The following is a 15,406-nucleotide window of genomic DNA, read 5'->3' as shown; positions in this document are numbered from 1 at the left end:
TCAAGCAGGAACTCCACCTTCAAAAGGTTCTAAGAGTACACACACACGCTATTAGTAAGGAGAACACGTGGAGTTCTCTTTTCTCTCCTTTCTCGCTGTTCTTCTAACACATTGCAGTAGCATCTTCGGTACTGATTGTCCAAAGGTACTGACTTCACTCCTTAAGGCTCATGTTTAAACTATGGCAAACCTTTGTAAGCACTATGGAAGATTCTGGTTGTCAGCCCAAAACCAAGAAGAAATCCTCACTGTGTCTTCAGATGATACTTGACAAAATCCTCCTTTGCATTTGTAGCAGTATATTCTACTGAGACCTTATTTCCTCTCATTCCGCTGGTATTTTTTTCCAGCCTCATTCCAGGGAAGAGCCAGGAGTTCATACCTTGGTGTTCATACCTTGGGTCTAAAAGCAGCAGGTGCTCATACCCATGGGTGGACGCCCTCCTGGATTTAGTCTTTCAAAAGGCTCAGCTTTGGAAAGCAGAGAGGATGGTGGTGAAGGCGGATGTTGAAGTAGTTGAAGTGACTGGCAAGAGGAAACTGATGGTACTTCCCAGGCCTGGGTTTCCTCTAGGAAAATAAAATATAATTGAATTCCTTGATCACCACAAGGATGTGACTGGACCTTGAAAATAAAATGGTAGCCTGATGACTTAGGGTAGGTTTTGGACCAGGGACTCATCAATGAGGATTCTGTCAAAGCTGTGCACAAAAACAGGAAACTGCTCAAATTCAGGGGTCCAGGAGAGGTTGAAGAATGAGCTTATGTGAAATAAGCAGTCAAGGACCCAAAAGTTTGAGCCTATGGTCTGTCCTGAGGCAGGAAAGGAATCCTCAGCCATAATAGAGGTGAAATTTCGCTGGGTGCGGTGGCTCACGCCTGTAATCCCAGCACTTTGGGAGGCCAAGGCGGGCGGATCACGAGGCTAAGAGATCGAGACCATCCTGGTGAACATGGTGAAACCCCATCCCTACTAAAAATACAAAACATTAGCTGGGCATGGTGGTTCGTGCCTGTAATCCCAGCTACTCGGGAGGCTGAGGCAGGAGAATTGCCTGAACCCAGGAGGCGGAGGTTGTGGTGAGCCGAGATCACGCCATTGCACTCCAGCCTGCTGGGTAACAAGAGTGAAACTCTGCCTCAAAAAAAAAGGTGAAATTCCCCCATCTCCATAGGATGAGTTCTCAAAGCACAGTATAGATCAATAGAAGGTGATCTACAGTTTTATGAAAAGACACATCTTATGTCCATGTATAGAAATAAAATGTGCAAACATTACTCATTTGTAAACAGAACATTTTGTGTGTGTAACAAATGCATAAGAAGAAGGCAGATACCCGCTCCGAAGCTCAGCTGATGGCTATTTTGTCAGCCCACGCAGGAGATGTATGTAGTAAGAGTGGAAAGGAAGATGGATTAAAGCCGTACCAGTCATATTTTGCATGGCAAGGTTGGTCTGCGCATTGTCTTTAAGGATTTGATGAGGTTCAAGTCTTTGAGGCTCTGTTCTTTTTCTTTTTTTTAATTGCACTCCTTGTATGTTCCCAGTTACACAATGTTCCACAGTAAGGATATTCTACTATGTAACATTATCTGTGTTGAAGGACATATAAGTTGCCTCTGGTGTCTTACTATTACAAGTAATACAGAAATGAATATCCTTCTACACATATCTCTATTCTAATCGGGGAACGTTCTTCTTTGCACCAAGTCAGAGAATAACTAGTATGTTTGGCAAATGGGTTAGTTTATCTAACAATACCATCAGCATCCATCCCTGTCGTCACATTCAAAGCTTCCTCCTTCTCCAAGACCCCAGACTGCCTTCCAATCAGTCATCAGGCCCTAAATGACATGCTTTCTAAGTATTTTTCCAAATTATTTCACTGACGTCATATTATCTTGGGCTGATAACATGGGCTGATGAACCCGTGTTGATCGAATGAGTGAGTGGCTTAGTTTGGAAAATAAGTGGCGATATTTGAATGAATAGAAATAGGAAAGGTGCCAGGTGCTGTTGCTCACACCTGTAATCCCAGCATTTTGGAAGGCTGAGGCAGGAGGATCACAAGGTCAGGAGTTCGAGACCAGCCTGGCCAATGTAGTGAAACCCTGTCTCTACTAAAAACACAAAAATTAGCCAGGTGTGGTGGTGTGTGTTGGTAGCCCCAGATACTTGGGAGGTTCAGGCAAGAGAATCGCTTGAACCCGGGTGGGAGAGGTTGCAGTGAGCCGAGTTAACGCCACTGACCTCCAGCCTGGGAGACAGAGTGAGACTCCTTCTCAAAAAAAAAAAAAAAAAAGGAAAGGGAAAGTGAATAAGAGGAGAAGGAAAAAACATGCCAGGCTTATAAAATGGAGCATCTTCAAGCAAGAGACACTAATTGTGAAAACCAAGTAATGATAAGAAGCTAGAAATGCAGGCACTGGTCAGGTCATGCAGGGTCTTCAGACCAAATCAAGGACTGTGAAATTTGGTTCTAGATGATCAGGAATCTGTGAGAATTTTAATATGTCTGATCATACATACATTTGTAAAGTACTTTCTGACTGCTCAATGGAGAATGCCCTGAATTAGGAAAAGATCATGCTCAAAAAACAAGTTAGGAGATGATTGCACTCATTCTGGTTAATGTAAGGCTGCCTGCACTGGGGTGATTACTGTGATGATAACATGAAGCCAGTGAAATAATTTGGAAAAATATTTAGAAAGCACATCAGTTAGGGCCTGATGACTGGCTGGAGGGCAGTCTGGGGTCATGGAGAGGGAGAAAGCTTTGGATGTGAGGACGTGGATGCATCCGCTGATGGTATTGTTAGGAAACAGTGGAGATCTACCAGATGTTTCGGGGACAGATAGATTAGGAGTTTGGTTTGACACACAATACCTTTAAAAAACCTCTTACAAAGAGACAGCCAGAGTCCTTGCCGAGGGTCATTGGTTTAATCAAATCTGTTAGTGATTGGACAGAGAGGCTCAAATCTGTAATTCCAGCATTTTGGGAGGCCGAGGTGGGCAGATCACTTGAGGTTAAGAGTTTGAGACCAGCCTGGCCAACATGGTGAAACCCCATCTTTACTAAAAATTCAAACCTTAGCAGGACATGGTGTAGTGTACCTGTAACCCCAGCTACTCGGGAAGCTGAGGAAGGAGAATCACTTGAACCCAGGAGGCAGAGGTTGCAGTAAGCTAAGATTGCACCACTGCACTCCAGCCTGGTGACAGAGTGACATTCCATCTAAATAAAATCTGTTGGGGGATATTAGAATCGTTTAAATAGTGAGCTAAGGATGATAGACAATCTTATCTTTTCGATAATGTTCATCTGTTTTGAATAATTATCAACTTATATTTTCCTGTGTTATTTAAATTATTACTCCCCCTATTCACCAGTACTATCCTCAGTGTAGCTCGTTTGAATAATTTGTCTACACCGTGGTGAGTTTTACACAATGGATATTTCCTTGACATCTAGTATTTATATACTTCCAATTTAGAGAATGATTCTAATAGAGTATTGAACATATACACATCAAGAAACAAGTAACCTAAACTTGCATGTTATTATTTCATATTATGATACGTTCTACCAAAATGGCTCAGACTTTTGAGTGATGAACCATTTTCTTTTCCTCAGCACCTGCCAGGATGATTACTTATTTGATACCCAGTCCTCGGTACCTGTCTTTCCCTTTCCAGTGGGCTAGTTACTGTGATGCAGGCTAGAACATTTTAAGTAATGGAAGCATTATGTCAAAATAACCCTTCATATTCCTTTTCATGCATTTTTATTTGAAATTATTGACAGATCCGGGGAACGTTACTCAGCATGTGTCACATTGGGAAGAGGATGGGCATACATGCGTGGTCAAAAGCAGCGCCTTTTGAAGGGTCTCTCAGATCACTACCTACCTGGTCTGACTGCTCCCTCAACCCTCATTACACTTGGCTCTTGAACTTTTCATTCCTCTCTGTTCATGTCACATAAAAAAAAAATAAATTTAAAAAGCAGATTACATTGATAAAGCAATGCAAAAGCAAAAAACAACTCATGGTACAATGGGAGTTTTGTATAATAGAAAGCATAAGAGAAAGGTGTCACATTGACTTGAGCAGGTCAGAAACTTTTTATTGTACCTAGAAAAATAGAATGGCTGAATGCATAATAAAACGAATGCTTGGGTTAGATATGTGGCAATCAGACAAATTATAGGAATTTGTAAGCCTAATAAGTATCCTCATGCGTTTTATATTTAGAAAAGTGAAAGTATTTTTAGTGTTAAAATTCTATCTGCATCGTTTCTTACAGGCACCACAGTACCAGCACTGCTGAACAGTACTTCCAACCAACTCTACCTGCATTTCCAGTCTGACATTAGCGTGGCCGCTGCTGGTTTCCACCTGGAATACAAAAGTAAGGTCGACTCTTTCTGCATCCAGCTTCCACTGTTGTACTGAGTCATTTTTTTTAAAGGAAAGAAAAATAATGCTCTTACTAAACGGTGAAATATTATTTTTCTAAAACTGTATAAGACTTGCATGAAATTGACCTTTATGAGACCTACTTCTTTAAACATGTAAGCCGGGCGCACTGGCTCACACCTGTAATCCCAGCACTTTGGGAGGCAGAGATGGGCACATCACCAGGTGTTCGAGACCAGCCTGTCCAACATGGAAAAACCCCATCTCTACTAAATTTAAAAAAAAAAAAAAATTAGCTGTGCATGGTGTTGGGTGCCTGTAATGCCAGCTACCTGGGAGGCTGAAGCAGGAGAATTACTTGAACCTGGGAGGCAGAGGTTGCAGTGAGCTGAGATTGTGCCACTGCACTCCAGCCTGGGTGACAGAGTGAGACTTCATATCAAAAAACAAACAAACAAACAAATATATAAGAGACACATTAATAGGGAAACGTATAATTAGAATCTAGAGTAAATAGATGGCAACAGCTGCTTTAATTTCACATTGTTTGTATTAAAAAGTATAAAAATGAACCACTTGTAATATTACTAGTTTTTTATGAGGGATTAAACATACTCATATTAGCATCCCCAAAATGTGGACAGTCTTACCTTCTGCCTACATTATGGTCATAAGCCTCTTCTATTTCTAGTCTCAAAGACAGTTAAAATAAGAATGAGCAGAGAGCTGTTGTTCCAGTGCGTGCATTTGTATATTACTCATTTTAATTGGAAGAAGGCATCTCACAGTAGACTCTAACCTTTTAAAGATGGATGTGAGACTGAGTTTATAGTCTGATAAATGAAATGACAAAGGTCATATACACAAACCTTTTTTGGCATTTGATTATGCAGGTAAACCTTCTAATGCGAAATAAGAATTTCCAATGAGAGTAATGTTTATTTTAGGACCTGTTTTCAAGCACTGAAAACGTTTAATGTTGATATTCATGTCCTTTAATAAGCAGTTGAAAATAAGCAAATACATGGATACACTTTAATAAGTGATCTTTTCAATTGAGATTAAACAGTTTGCTAGGATGTAAATGCATGCATATTTTTCAAAGGCCAGATTTCCAGCCGATGATAAATACTCTAAGCCGGACACAAACCACAGGGCTGTTTCACATTCTGGTTAAATTTTCCTGCTTGTTATGGGCATTTGTATGCAAGTTCATTTCAACTTAAATGAATAGGACTACTTCAGTGACAGTGTAAATTGATACTGTGGATGTTACTTAAATAGGATGTGTCTGGAAAAATCTGCTACTTTGATATACTTTGTGAATCTCTGTAGATAGACAAACATAAGCCTTATTTATGGTAGTATTTAAAAGTTGACTAATATTTTCAGGAGTGTTCGTATTGATGACTGCTCTTATCACTCTCAAAGTTATCCTGTAGTTTCTGGCTTTTCATTCATTTTTCTTGGAAAGTGGTGCTAGTGAAATGAGTCTATGATTATGATTATAACAGTGGGACATACCTAGGCTTCAGCCCTATCAATATAATTGTCTACTTTATTACTAGACAATATAATTCCTCTTTATTCCTAGATAATATAATTCATTTAAAAAGAGAGACTAACTTGTTACTCATTCCTATGAACTTTGAGAATCCAAGATGTTTAGTTGGGCTAAACATAATGCTACATTTTTATTTGTTATTTTCTTTTTCAAGTGGTTGTTTCTGATACACCATTCTGATAGTGTATGCCATTCGAGTATTAAGAGGAACTCATTTTTGTTCTTATTCTTCATGCCAGAGTTTGAAATATAGATTATAGAAAGTACTTGTAGAACTGACCTTACTATGATTAGTGCCAAATTGTATAAGGACTGTTGATATAAATCACCAAAAGATTTCCTGATATTTTAAATTCATTGACATATTTTTGGATTTACTTTAAGATACAGATTGTCAATCTACAAATCTCTAAATTCATATTTTTCAGCAAAGTTTATGTTCATAAAATAAAAATGGAAAAAGCTATAGGCACTTACTGTCTGCCAGGCCTTGCTCTAAACTTGTTACCACTTTTGACTTATTTGTCCTTAAAACAGCCCTATATTTTTGAAGTATGCTCAGTTTTTCCAGATCAGGAAACATAGCACTGAGCATTTTTAGCCTTTTTGGGTTCTAGCCACACTGTTAACACATAGCTTGCAGAAGCAGGCATGAAGAAAGCATTTTATTACGGATACCATTTACTGAGCACCTTGCAAAGTATCCAGACCACCCTATGAGGAAGGTGATGTACAGACAGGCGTTCTACAAATGATGACACTAAAGGCCAGTGCTGGCTGAACCACGTGTGGAGAAGCAGGGAGCTTGTGAGTCCATACTGGAGATTGAGTTTGCCTGCTTTTAAAACCTGTGCCATTAAGGCTTTTCCTTCCTTCCTTCCTTCCTTCCTCCCTCCCTCCCTCCCTTCCTCCCTTTTAAATTATACTTTAAGCTCTGGGGTGCATGTGCAGAACATGCAGGTGTGTTACCTAGGTTACACATGCTTTCTTGGTTGTTTGCTGCATTCATCACCCCGTCATCTACATTAGGTATTTCACCAAATGCTGTCCCTCCTCTTTCCCCCCACCCCCTGCTATCCCTCCCCAACACCCTCCCCAACCCCCACAACAGGCCCCAGTGTGTGATGTTCCCCTCCCTGTGTCCTTCTGAGGAGTTTTTCCTTCATTTGCTCACATGGAAATGAAGACTGGGCCCCCTTAACCATTGTAAGTTCAGATGGACACTGGTAGAAAATTCTCAAACAAAAACCAAACACTTATACTTGAAAGATAGGCTGTAAAATAGTAATGATAGCAAAAGCAATTCCAAGAAGGTCTTAATGTGTATGATCTAGATGCTCTGTGATCTTACAGCATCCAAGTAAAAGCTCAAAGGATCAGCATCTTTCAATTACTAATATATTCTCTAGCCGTTTAGTCTTCGTTCACATTATTCAGCTGGACATTTGAGAATTAACACAAGTGTCACTCTTGCTCTGCGTTCTTTCCTAAAGACAACCAACGAAACCAAAACAAACCAAATACTCAGATATCTTAAATTACAAATTTACATTCTTGAGGGGGAGCACAATTAGAAAGAAAATACTTAAATCTGGTTATGGTTACGATAATCACCTGGAAGCAAATTGGCAGGGTTCTGAGGTGCACATGACAGCAGTACCTCAGATTAAAAGTATCCCTGGAAAGAAAATAAGCAGTAGTCAGCCATGAAAACACTTAGAGAAAACATTGCAGTCAAAATTAAATATTAATACAGAGACCCCAGGTGGAAAAGAACCTAGCACATTGGTGAAGCAAAACAAGCAAAGGTGTAGAAGAAGGAAGGGCTGTGAGCCATCAGAAAAGAAAGAAAAGGAAAGAAACAAGGTTGAAAAGGTGGGCAAGAGCCAGAACATGCAGTACCTTCTAGCCCAGGGTTTATTCTAAGAGTTATTGGAAGTCATTGACTCTACGTAGTTCTGAGACAGACAAGGAGCTCAATTTACTGCATAATGCAACTCTCATGGTTTTGTAGATCCATCAGTTTTTGAATGAGTTTACTTTCATTAAATATGATATCACTTAGGTAAGTCTAGTCTTTGAAAACAGAGGCACGCTGCAGAAAGGGAAAATTGTTGAGTCGCAATGGGTTTCTGAACCCAAATATAGACACATTGGATGCAAAATATTTAGTAAGTATTAAACTGGCATTATCTGAGCACACATATATCGTCTATTCCCAAATATTGGGTAAATCTAAAGGGTTGATACTCCAGAGAATATATTTCAATAGAGGCCTATATACTGAAGTATATTGTCTCATTGACAACTTGTGCTCACTTGAAAATTATGATTATTCTATTTTTCAAATCATTCCTTTGGTTTTAGGATTTTCTTACTCTCTTTAGAATTCATGCTGTTATTCTACCAAGTTTATCTCTTGGATGTTAAAACTTGAAAGACTTCTCTATTCTACAGCAGGTCTTGCAAATTTTTCATGGTAAGTAGGGAATAAAGATGCTAGAAATGGAATAAGTAATAACCAGTGGCTCTGTGACTTAGCCAACCACCAACTAATCATTTATGAAAACCTCAGTCCTGTCATACTTTTGATCAAGGCTCTAGACACAGGGGAGTGGACTTTAGAATGTAAGTGGGATTGAGATGGGTGGTGAGTAAAGTTTTGATTGTTAAAAAGTGAAATTGTATTTGAAGTGGAAATCAGGCAGGGTTGCTTGGAGTCCCTCCACTCTCCTTCGCCAGGCTGTCTATTCTTTACGTCCTGTTTAATAAGTAAAAATGAAGTAAAAACTTTCTTTTCCAGAGAGCTTTTATCATAGTTCACCAGGAAGTCGTGCAGTGCTTCATAAGAGATCTGTAATTGGCATTCAACCCTTTTAAATACTACCTTGTTAGGGCACTTGTTTATTTCTCATTTTTAAATATCTATTCCCCCAAATCCTGTCATTCTTATGAACTGTAGCCATAAATTTCAATTGATCTTTCTGTCCCTGACTCTTTTCAACACAATGCCAAGCTCAGATTTATTCCAAAATGTCACTTTGATCAGATCATTAATTATATCCTGCTAAAAACACTTCAGTGGGTCAACAGTATGTACCCTATTTATTATGGCATTTCTAAATAATGTGGCAACCAGTTCATCACCCAAGTGTGTTGGCTCACTTGTTTTCATGTGATTTAATTATTAGTTAGTAATGGCCAATCAGTGGGAAAACCCTTTAAAGAAATCAGAGATAGATTCTGTGTTCATATCTTGTTTTTGATATTCCATTTTAAAGAAAAACTTACATAATTTACTATTTCAATGTGTGAACAATTTTTGATCATCACATGTTTATGAATTTGTATTTCCTATGGTTTTGTGTAAGAAATATTTTATTTTTTCCTATTTGTATTTCCTATAGTTATGCATGATCCTTGGATTCATTGAAAATTAAATTCATCATGGCCCTTCAAGATCTTGGAAATAGTCACCAATCTTTAGAAAGTCATGCTAAAGAATGAGTGAGCCATAAAAAAATAATTAAAGTACAATATAGTCTTTGCTATGGTAGGGTAAGGCACAAGTTAGAGGTGCCTTGTTCAAACTTGTGTTATATTTCTAGCTCTAGACTCAGTGGACTCCCATGTCCCTTTTATTGTCCTTTTTGTTGTGATAAAAATAGATATAACATTATGATAACTGTTTTTAAGTGTACAGCTCAGTAGTATCAAGTATATACAGATTGTTTTGTAATCAGTCTCCACAATGTTTACATCTTGCAAACACTCATGAAACACTAATTCTGTCTACCTGCCTCCCCATAGCCTCAGGCAATCACATTTCCACTTTTTTTTTTTCTGTGATTTTGACTACTAGAGATTGTTTATATGAGTGGAATCATACATTATTTGTCATTTTTGTGACTGGTTTATTTCACTTAGCGAACAACTAATAGAGACTTTTCACTCCGTTGTTTCTTTTTAAGGCTTGGTATAGTCACGTTTGTTTATTTTTGCTTTAGTTGCCTTTGCTCGTGGTCTCGTATCAAAAAATCATTGCCAAATCCGAAGTCCTGAAGCTTTTCCCCTTTTCTTTCTTCTAGCATGTAAACAGGGATGTACTGTTTGGGGTGGAGTCTGTAATTTACTGAGACTCATGATTCCTATCCATGTGTAATAAATAGGCTATGTCACTTCCTGGTTTGTGATCTTGAATACATTACTTACCATCTACCCGTGAATGAGGATATTGGTTCAGGTTTTTCGTGGGTGGTATGCAGACCAAAATGGTCCTGTGACCAGATAAATTTTGGAGACCGTGTATTAAATACATTTGATGAGAATTTATCATTGCACAGTTTCTCTGCAGCAGTAAAATGCTAATATCATTTGTGAGCCCCTGAGAGAGAGATACATTTTACTTCCCCCAAAGGCATTTTTTCACTTCCCTTGACACTAGACACACACTTCTTTATGCTTTGAAGAGACTGTAGGATGTAACAAATGGAAATAATAGAAGTAGCATTTATGGTATGTGTCAAACCTGCCAACAGTTTACAGATAAGGCAAAATCTTTTTACCTCTATGTACGGCCTAAGCTTCCTAGATGATAAATAAAACAGTAGTTTCTTTTCTTTCTTAAGGAACTGTGTGATGAGTGGCATTTTCCCTATAGATTTGTGTGTGTGTGTGTTGAAGACTTATTGACTCCTTACATACTGTGGCATAAAAGTCTGGGTGCAGAGGTATACATTTATGGTTTTCCATAATCATGGCTTTTGACCTTTACTTTATCCGTTGTCAACCTCACATGATGTCTCCCTGAGTGACTTGATTTCTTTCTTCACAATGTTCTAGCACATTATCTGAACTGAAATGCAATTTTTTGAACTAAGAGTTTAAAGAAATAATCAGCAGCACATCTGTGTTAGGGTGTACCATACCTCCATTCATCTAGAAAAAGAGGAATTTTTATCTGCATGTTGTGTGGCAAAGAATAATTATTTAGTTAATTACAATAAACACTGCAGCCATTGTTTTCAACATCAGAGAATAACCGCTTACATTCCACACAGTGTTTGTGGTCTACCTGGGTACTGAATACTTAGGTGTCTCCGTATGTGCCTGTGTTTTGCTTTCTTGACCCTGTTTCATGCTACCCCTCTATTAACCTCTTTACATGGGTCTGCTTTTCTTACTCTCTGCTTATCACCTTTTTTTGTTTACAGCTATCCAGTCTGAACATATCTTTCTTTTTTTCTCATTGTGATGTTTGAAAACCATACAATCTGCCAGTCATGCAAAATTGAGAAAAATTGCCCAAGGCTATTTCAGTTCGTAATATTCACAAAGGTCCCATTTATACTGTTCTAAGTATTTGATTAAAATTACATGTTTATCATGTGTTCTAAAATCATTTTCATTTGGAAGATTTAAGCAAACTCTTCTTAGAATTTTGCCTAATGGATTTAGAAAAATGGCTACAGTAAGTTTCAGGGACTTGATGAGGCTGATTGTTATATTCTGACTCATAATGCTCACATTTTATAATCAGTTGTAGGTGAAGCCATTAAACTATATTTTTGGTCAAATTAGGACATGCACCTTCTTAATGGATTTGTTTTATATTCTTTGCTTTCATAGGCTAGATTCATGAGGTTTAAAAACTTCTTTTGCTACATTCTAAATCCAATTGCAATTTTACCTACAAGCATATTTTTAGATGTCCAAATTTTAAGATTGAAAATGAACACAAAATGTATTGTGGGTATTATATAAAACACTATAGTATATAAGACTCACCTCCTTTCCTACCTCCTGTGTTTTATTCTGTCTTGCTTAAGTGCTTTTAAATGTTTACCTTACACAAAAATTACCTTTATGTTGTCTTCAAATTAAATCAGGGAACCTGGGGATTCAGTGTCATGTATTAGGTTGGCAAAAAAGTAATTTCAGTTTTTGTCGTTAAAAGTGATAGCCAACCTCATAGTTTGTGAACCACTTTTTAAAAAAACATTTGCTTATTCCCATATGATACATTATTACTTATGGTACAAAGAATATGTACGCTATGATTTGAAAGAACTAGAAATTATTTCTCTCAAAAATTTTGCTAAACAATATGACAGCTTACTTTTTCCCAGATATCTCTGCTTCTGGAAAATCTAGAATTTTCCTATCATGGTTAAGTTTTATGACGTTTTAGTCTGCCTTTAGAATAACTCCTTTTATTTGTATATGTCTTTGTAGATACCTATCTTTTATGTCTAAATAAATACTTTATCCGTTGTCAACTTGACATAATGTCTCCCTGAGTAACGGTTAAATGTCTTTCTTTTCTTTTCTTTTCTTTTTTTTTTTGAGAGGGAGTCTTGCTCTGTCACCCAGGCTGGAGTGTAGTGGCGCAATCTCGGTTCACGGCAACCTCCGCCTCCTGGGTTCAAGCAGTTCCCTGCCCCAGCCTCCCAAGTAGCTGGAATTACAGGTGTCCAGCACCATGCCTGGCTAATTGTTGTAATTTTAGTAGAGATGGGGTTTCACCATCTTGGCCAGGCTAGTCTTTAACTGCTGTCCTCATGATCCACCCGCCTCGGCCTCCCAAAGTGCTGGAATAACAGGTACAAACCACCATGCCCGGCCTAAATGTCTATTTCTATAGGTTTGCCCATCACTTATATGATACTGCTATCCCTGGTTTAACAATATGAGATAGGACTGTCAATCAATGAAAATGTCTTTCTTCTAAAACACTGCAGGAAAGGGAGACTTGTTGAAGAGCATTATCTTTTTATTTATTTATATTTTATTTTGTTTTGTTTTATTTTATTTTACTTTTTTGAGACAGAATCTCACTCTGTCACGCAGATTGGAGTGCAGTGGCATGATCTTGGCTCACTGCAACCTCCACCTCCCGGGTTCAAGTGATTCTCCTGCCTCAGTCTCCTGAGTATTTGGGACTACAGGCGCTTGCTATCACGCCCAGCTAATTTTTGCATTTTTAGTAGGGACTAGGTTTAACCATATTGGCCAGGCTGGTTTTGAACTCCTGACCCCAGGTGATCTGCTCACCTCGGCCTCCCAATTTTGTGCTAGGATTACAAGCATGATTCACTGTGCCTGGCCTAACAAAGATTATATGATGACAAGTACCATATACAATTCTTTTTAAATTTTTTTTAAATAATTTTTTAAAATTCTTTTATTAAAAAACTGCGTCATTCTTCTTAAAAATCTAAAAAGACAATTATGTATACATATATGGGCTCAAGCTTACCTTCTTTACAGTTCATATTTATTACCAAACACCACCCTGCTTATTTCTTATCATCTTTGTTTCGTATTTTCATTAATACAGTAATTAAATATAAATAATCTAATCTTTTTCTGGACCAAAAATCCATCAGTAGATGACCTTCTGTCCCCTGAAGGTCAGAAGGATCACTGCTTGTCTTCTATGCTACTGACTTTCTGCATTCCTTCACCTCCTTTCTGGTTTTTCTGTTTCAGATCCATTCTGCAGATGGTTGAGCTCTCGCTCACAAGGTTTCACCCCCTCCCTAAAAAGCTCAGGGCTCTCCTGTGCTCCATTCTCACCCTATTTTAACACACCTACCTCTGTCCTGTATGTCAAGCTTGAATTTCTGCCCCTGCGTCTGTTCTCATGGCGACTTAAATTACTCCTAGTGTTGCAGGCAAATTAGTGTATCTTTATAAGAGAAATGCAATGTATGGAAAATACGTGGGCTCTGATCATCTCAATCGCTTATCCACTTTGTCACTCCACTTCTGGATGGATATAATAGCAGATTTAAATAATATTGCTAAAATACGTTCTTACACATACCAGGTATTTATATCTTTGCATTCTCAGCTTCTAACATATACTGATGTGTAGTGACACTGGAGAAGGAAGAAGAGATGGTTCTTTTTACATTTCAAATATTGTGCTCGGCATAGAACTGCTTCCTAAGTCTGGCCATATTACACATCAACTGAAATGGTATTTTTCTGTGTTTTATTTTATTCATTTATTTATAATTCATTATGAATTAATTGTAATTCCAGAAAGGTCAGCTATAAATGCACGGCTTTCCCCACCACCCAAAGTATCAATTGGATAGAATGCAAGGAAGGAGAAAATGACAATAAATCAATACATAATAACTTCATATAAATCAACATATAACAAATAAAAACATGTATCTATGAGTAAAATGTGCAAATTTAGTAATTGGACTTTAATATGAATTGTGATGTTTCAGTTTTCATTTCAAGATTTTTTTCTTTATATTTGGAAGCTGTTTTTGTAACTGATATTCTTCCTTCTCTGTCACACCTGGTGTGTCCTTGAAGTATCTCAGAATGATGGTGACTTAGTATCACCCTAAAGCAGATTTTTAGTATTCCCAACTGTAGTTAGAAATCTACCTAGTATTTTAAGCATACATTTTTTTCAGGGTGAAATAAAAAACTCAGAGATACATGGTAGATGACCTTGCTAATATGTGCTAGGAAAGAAAGGATGGGATTTAAATGTAGTAATCTATATTCTAAAGTTAAAAGAGATTTTTTACTTACATTAGTAAAACAAGTTAAAGGCTTAAGTGATTTTTTTTTTCATATTAGCAGTTTTATCTTCTATGTAAAGGCCCAGTGGCTTGAAAATCTGTGGTAGGAATAAAATACATTGCTGCTTAATGCTTATGGTATTTTATACTTCTAAAAATACAGCCATTAAGGAAAAATCTATTTTGACTTAGAAAAAGCATCATGGCACTCATCATTCCTGCTCATTCTATACGGAATCAATAAGTTCTGTGGCTTGACATTACTCAGTGGTTTCCATTCTGACCTGAATTTCCTAGCATGGGATTCTCAAATGAACAACCTCAGTACTGTAAAATGAAGACACTTCTCTCTCTCCATTTCATCCTCTCAGATTTGGGGAAACACTCAGCAATCTGGTGAACGATTTGGGATGGTGTTACCTCCGACTCAACACTTGGAGCGCTGTTGGGGTGCACCTCTTGCAGGCTCCAACACCAAGGCAGTAGAGGAAATGTGCTGTCAGTTCACCATGCATGACAGCTCAGGTTCATGTTCAGGGGCACACCGACCTGTGCAGCTCTGACAGCCAGGTTGACTTCACTTTACCTCTCATTTCATATCAGACACAAGAAGCCTGGCTATGAGGGTCTGGTGGGGACTGGAGTTAGTATAATGCGTCTGGCACAGTGACAGCCACACAGGGACGACCCCATGTTTCCCTTGGCCTTTGTGCTGACTCTGTAGCTTCAACCCAGAGCTGCTTCCTGTGCAGGTGCTGCATGAGTCCCACCAGTTCTCATGCTTGTGGCTGCTGGTTTTGAAATTCTTAAGCATTTTATCTTTGCACTTGTGTTGACTGGCTGTTCCTTTTTCTCTTTCTTCCTTT

General features: G+C 38.1%; 1 protein-coding gene across 3 annotated transcripts in view; it reads left to right on the top strand.

The window, feature by feature from the left end:
- Positions 1-15,406, top strand: part of CSMD1 (CUB and Sushi multiple domains 1) — a 2,101,842-nt gene that overhangs the window by 1,806,086 nt on the left and 280,350 nt on the right. For all 3 annotated transcript variants that reach the window (XM_032260320.1, XM_032260321.1, XM_032260322.1), the window contains one exon: positions 4,312-4,416. In XM_032260320.1, coding sequence (XP_032116211.1) covers positions 4,312-4,416 — 105 coding nt within the window. The remainder of the gene's footprint in view (positions 1-4,311; positions 4,417-15,406) is intronic.

The sequence above is a fragment of the Sapajus apella genome, unplaced genomic scaffold (assembly GCF_009761245.1).
Source record: "Sapajus apella isolate SASKATOON/1434 unplaced genomic scaffold, GSC_monkey_1.0 scaffold116, whole genome shotgun sequence".
Classification (NCBI taxonomy): Eukaryota; Metazoa; Chordata; class Mammalia; order Primates; family Cebidae; genus Sapajus; species Sapajus apella.
This window is presented reverse-complemented; position numbering and strand designations above follow the sequence as displayed.